The sequence below is a fragment of the Megalobrama amblycephala genome, linkage group LG3, assembly GCF_018812025.1.
Source record: "Megalobrama amblycephala isolate DHTTF-2021 linkage group LG3, ASM1881202v1, whole genome shotgun sequence".
Lineage (NCBI taxonomy): Eukaryota > Metazoa > Chordata > Actinopteri > Cypriniformes > Xenocyprididae > Megalobrama > Megalobrama amblycephala.
The window spans coordinates 11,830,451-11,835,918 of record NC_063046.1 but is presented as its reverse complement, the minus strand read 5'-3'; the positions used below and the strand labels follow the sequence as shown (position 1 = coordinate 11,835,918).

The 5,468-nt window shown below is 41.1% G+C and overlaps 1 protein-coding gene across 1 annotated transcript; it reads right to left on the bottom strand.

Moving 5' to 3' along the window:
* Positions 1 to 272: 272 nt before the first annotated feature.
* syt4 (synaptotagmin IV) lies at positions 273 to 5,041 on the bottom strand. Its single transcript, XM_048183875.1, has 4 exons — positions 4,720 to 5,041; positions 3,174 to 4,036; positions 2,038 to 2,158; positions 273 to 1,414 (listed from the first exon to the last, which is right to left on the bottom strand). The coding sequence occupies exons 1-4, from the start codon at positions 4,751 to 4,753 to the stop codon at positions 1,104 to 1,106; spliced, it is 1,329 nt and encodes a 442-aa protein (XP_048039832.1). The 5' UTR covers positions 4,754 to 5,041; the 3' UTR covers positions 273 to 1,103.
* Positions 5,042 to 5,468: the final 427 nt, after the last annotated feature.

Genomic DNA, 5,468 nt, shown 5'->3' with positions numbered 1-5,468 from the left:
GGAAACACAAAATTCGGGATTGTTTGATGAAGTTCAAAAGAACACGATTTGTTTGAAATAGAAATATTTTGAATACTTTACTCTCACTTTTGATCAATTTAATGCATCCTTGCTGAATAAAATCATCTCTCTCTTTCTCTCTAATGCTAATCACTATTATTGATTGGACTGTGACGCAAAACCACTGACTCAGACTTCCTAGTCATCACAGTAAATAACATTAAAATGATCAGATGGAATGAATTTAGATTAACTAAATGAGACATACTATATTTCTTTTTCAGAACTTGATGTTTTATAGCAATACACATATACATCACTTCCACCGTTGTGCTCACAGTGAAGAGAAAAACACTCTGTCTCACACTCCACTGGAACTGAACTAACACACACATACACATTTATATACAATACACACACAGATACACACACACACACGCTCACATTCACACATGTACACGCACACCGCATGCGGTCCTGTTCAGTTCGTGCAGTCGTCCTGCTTTAATACATCAGTCTCTGCTTGTTTGTGCCTAATTTAGGCTGCTTCCACACCATGTTAACTTACAAAAACATCAGGCAAAATATGCAAAAACAAACCAAAGTCGAGAAATCAAGTATAAAAGGGAAGAGATTAAATGAATTTCAACATTTGAATAAATAAAAGATAAAAGCATCTTTTAAAAAATAAACAGATCATTCAGTTAATTTACATCATCATCATCATCATCATCATCACATTACCAGGATTTTCTTTAATTGTATCGCATAATGGAGTATTAATAACAGTGAGTAGAGAAGAACAGCAATAGCAACATGACATTCGGTACTGCACAAGATGGTGATCGATCAGGTTTCGTATGAAGCATGAAGAAAAAGCGGCATTGGGCATCTGAGACAGTCTTTGGAATCATTAATTGGCCGGGTTCAGCTGGCGCCTCCCCCTTTAGAAGAAGCCCCACCCCAATGATATGACTTTGATGACTGAAATCAGTTGATTGACAGACATTACTCGCGACAAGTCCACAGTTCAAATCCTGCCCACTCAACCATGAATTCCAATGACAGTTCCTGGGCATCTGTCAGCATGGCAACCAGCAGAGCTAGTCTTCGGACAGCGCGTGCCACTTAGCGATCTGTCGGCGCGGGTGGTCGCAGATCTCACGCCAGTGCTCGCCGGCGGTGCCGGGGGAGGAGGTGCCGAGGAGGAGCCGGCCGATGACAGGTGTACGGGACGTTCTGTCGGAGTCCAGCAGGAGGAGCTCCACGCTGGTGTCCCGCAGGCCATCTTCCGAGGGCAGGTCGAAAACGAAGAGCTCGTTGAAGACGGGGTTGGGGGCACACTTTTTCACGTGCGTCTTCTTCTTACACACTCGCTTCTTCCCCTGGAACAAGTTCACCTTCACGTAAGGGTCTAAAAAAGATGGGAGCAAGAGAAATAAACAGTGAGACAGAAATCAATACTTCAGTCGATGCGCAGGAAATTATACTTTGTGCACTGGGAGATCACATCCCCGCTGTACAATGTGTTTCATAAGTGGCCGACACAATGATGCACTAATCAGGGTTATTATGACTAAAATCATTATAAATAAATAAATATTTTCACTGCTTGGAAAAAAAAAAACTAAATGTAAATTGAAATAATTAAAATATATAAAAAACCTAAGCTATTTTATTTTTGACTGAGTTTAACTTGATGTACTAAAATAACTAAAACTGAAATAAAAAATAATAAAAACTATATAGACATTTAAAAAAAAATGATTTTTTTTTTTCTAAAACTTGAAATGAAAATGGAAAATATAAAAATAAAAACTCATTCAAAATATTAAGAAAAACTATATTATAGTATCTCAAAGCTAATAAAATAACACTGGTACTAATAGAGGCGATCCATCAAAAAATGCACATGAAATGTTCTTTCTATCTATCTAGTCTATCTATCTATCTATCTATCTATCTAAATTGCACTATATTAAGCATGATGCTTCTGCTAATGTCCACTACTATCTGTCCCACACACTCTGACCTCACCTGATGGTCCGTTGGTGTCAGCCTTGGGCAGGTGACGGGCTTTCAGTACCACCACAGTCAGAGTACTGGTGGTAGACTGATAACACAGGGACAGAAGTAGCTCTCCTCGACCAGCACTCCTCTACAGAGAAGAAGAGAGACATTTATTTACAAGTTTTTGTCTGGTTTGGACACAATCAACATCACAAACCTCTCCCTAATTTCACGTTTGGGCAACTAACCCTTAGGCAGGTTAGAGAGGACAACGTCTAAACAGTTACGAGAAACTGACTGAATCATTCCCTTGGCACAACACCAATGTATGCCTCCAATTATGTGTGAACATGGAAGCATGTTGCCTTGGCAACAACACATCAGCAGGGTTCTGCTGCTGCCACGACGATGACTTAGAATGTCTCTCAACCGATGAAGCATAATTATGTGTTTAACTATATGCAGTCAAAGTCACCAATGAAACATAACAGCCTTTCTTTCATCTCAAATGGAGTGAATTCTTATGTGCATAACAGTAAAATTGTGTTGCCAAAACAAGATTTAATCAAAGATGATGACTTCTGCCCTGTTCACTGTTTTTTAAATTAGGTGCGTTGCCTTCCAATCCCCAATAAAGACTTTTATGCATGAAGCAGTGCATTAAATGTGACAAGAAAATTGGTGTAGATTCTTTGTGAACACATTAGTACATTTATTATAAGCCTAAATACTTAGTCAGTCTGTAAAGGCAGAAATGAGTCATGTGTGGTCCATTAGTGGGTCAATTAAAAATGTACAACCTGTGGGTCTTAAGATGGATGGCAATGACTATTTATTAACCCAACTGGAAAAACAGACACCATTAATTGTTTTCTCTTTCCGGGCTTGGGTGTGTCATTGACTGTCCGCATTAAACAAGACCAAACCATTGACTGTCTCGACATGAGCTGGGACTGGTATGTTGACCTTAAAAAAAAATATTCAAATTCTCTCTCCTCTTCCAAAGGTACATGTATGTGCTTTCATATTATACTTGGCTGTGCAATCTATGCGAGCATGTCCATGTAAAATATATAAATCGATATTAACTTAAACATTTATAGTACAGTTTACACACACACAATAAATAAAGACAAATAAACACAAAATAAAGCTATTCTTACCCTGACGTTTCTTTTGATAATGTCCCGGCTCATGAGGACCCGCCCCTCGGACAAGTCAATGTCAGCCAGAGGAACGAGGGTCTCTCCGATCACTTCATCACGTGAAAAGCGGTCGAAACTCAGCACCATGAAGTGCAAAGCCAGCTGGGAAACTCGTGCATATTGGATTCCGTAGAAGCTGAAGGTCTCGTCGAAGGCCGGGTCCAGAGTCTTCCTCAGTACACGTGTCTTCACCTTGTGCTTCTTCTCAGGCAGCAAGGTCAGCTTAATATAGGGGTCAGAGGTCAACGACTGTTCATCCGTGGGGGACAATCCATGTGCCTCCTTGATGTGAACCATGAAAGCCTTCTTCTCAAAGTTGTACTCAACTGAAAAGAAGAGAGTCCCCAGGCCACCCTCCTTGTCCTGAGATTTTTCCACGGCTGGTGTTGGTGTCTGACTAGATAGGATGCTTTCTGGAGTACCAGCCTCCTGATTGCCACCCGGCCCGAAGCCTGCTTGAAGAGACGGGATGTCCAAGTCTGGGGAACTACGCACTTTCAGTTGGAGGGTTGGTGGCTTGGAGGTAAAGTTTCCATTAAGATCTCGTTTTTCCAGGTCCAGATGGAGCTCTGGCCGCCCAGCAGTGGGACTGAGGGTCTGTTTTCCATGGGCTTCTGGTGTCTTTTCTCCTCCAAACTTCTTCTTTCCATTCAGGCTCTCAGGATAGATGTCAACCCCCTTCAGCATGTGGACAAACTTATAGGGTGGGGTCTTGTTATTGGTCTTGTTGGCTTTGCGCTGGCAGCAAATCCATGCAAAGATGGAGACGCTGAAGACCAGGCCAAACACACTCACCACTGCCACACTCACAGGAACCTCCGCTATGTATAAAACAGGAAATTGAGAAAAAAATATCTATTTATCTATTCTTTTTTATAGATATATGCAGTCTTATTGTTGCCGTGAAATACTAAAACACATTCAACCATTAACGGAATACGGAGATTATATAAAATTATTTGCATCAGAGGCAACACAAACACTGACATATGTTCACAGTTTTAGCAAAACAATACAAAAGAAAAATAATGCCACTTTTTCTCACCGAACAAGGTCTCAGGAGGCTTTATAAATCATACCATTTATAAAGGACTGTAAATTTCGTTTTGGCTATGAAAGAAGTCACAATCATATGGTATGCAGTAGCTAGTCTCTGTGAATATGGAAATGTCCGTTTTCAAGGTGGGTGCAGCACCTCTCCCTTGAATTAGCTAAGGTGCTCTGTCAGCCTTTTGTCTTTCCCTCAGAAAACAAATTATGTACTCTTCTGTGACTATTAAGTAATCTTTGAAAGCTGCTGACAAGCATCTCGACGCGTTTCAAACATTTTCATATAGCAGTGATGTCATGGGCTACTAATAGAGCACGCGCCTATTTATGTATGTGCCCGCGCATCAGAGAAATCATTACTGAGCCACGTTTCCAAAAATGTAATAAGAGATATGTAACCGTGCACAAATACGATGTATTCACCGACAATGATAAATAACAACAATTTACTCACCGAAATGTTCTTCTTCTGTCGTCAATGGTGCCATTGTATGTGCGCGCTCTGTCCAAGGTCCTGAAGAGATGCTTCGGCTCGCGCTGCCTCTCACGATTTTCACCGCACGTTACACTCGCCCGTCTTTCGCTTCAGGCGGAGAGGGACACAAGACTGAATAATTTAATGGTTGTAGTAAATTAAAAATTTACGCCTGTTTATTGTTGTAACAAAACAGAATAAGCAAGAATTTCCTCCTTTCCCAGAGGTTTCTCACACCCACCCAGTGCTGATACTCGCTGCGCTATGAGTGTGCCTGAAAAGCGACGCCTCCCCATTCCCCTCCCCTCTAGTGAGTTTATCGGTTCTGACGCAGTTCTGACGAACACAGTGCCTGAAATCACTGCCCTGCGCACTGTTTAGGCCTGTTAATCATTGTGTGTGCGTGTGTGTGTGTGTGTGTGTGTGTGTGTGTGTGTGTGTTTAAACGTAGCCTATCTGAAGAGGTACAGGTGAAATGGTCTTCGTTGTGGGTCTATTAACGGGGAGAACTGAGCTGACACAATTTCATTTTATGTTTCCTACAGTAAAAGCTACATTTGATCAAATAACACGGATAATAGAGCAGTAGGTCTATGCCTCAATAAAGATCCTTTATATATCCTAAACATCTCTGGTTGCACACATAAAAGACTGGTAGTGGACTTGTTTTTATTTTGTTCTTTTGCCAGAAATGTATGGTCTGACATCTTTTAGGCCCTAATTTAGCT

Excerpts from the sequence above, each read along its gene's own strand:
- syt4 (XM_048183875.1), bottom strand. The coding sequence starts at position 4,753 with ATGGCACCATTGACGACAGAAGAAGAACATTTCG. Across the intron at positions 4,037-4,719 it reads GACAGAAGAAGAACATTTCG|CGGAGGTTCCTGTGAGTGTG; the intron begins GTGAGTAAATTG and ends TTTTATACATAG. Across the intron at positions 2,159-3,173 it reads TTATCAAAAGAAACGTCAGG|AGGAGTGCTGGTCGAGGAGA; the intron begins GTAAGAATAGCT and ends TCTTCTCTGTAG.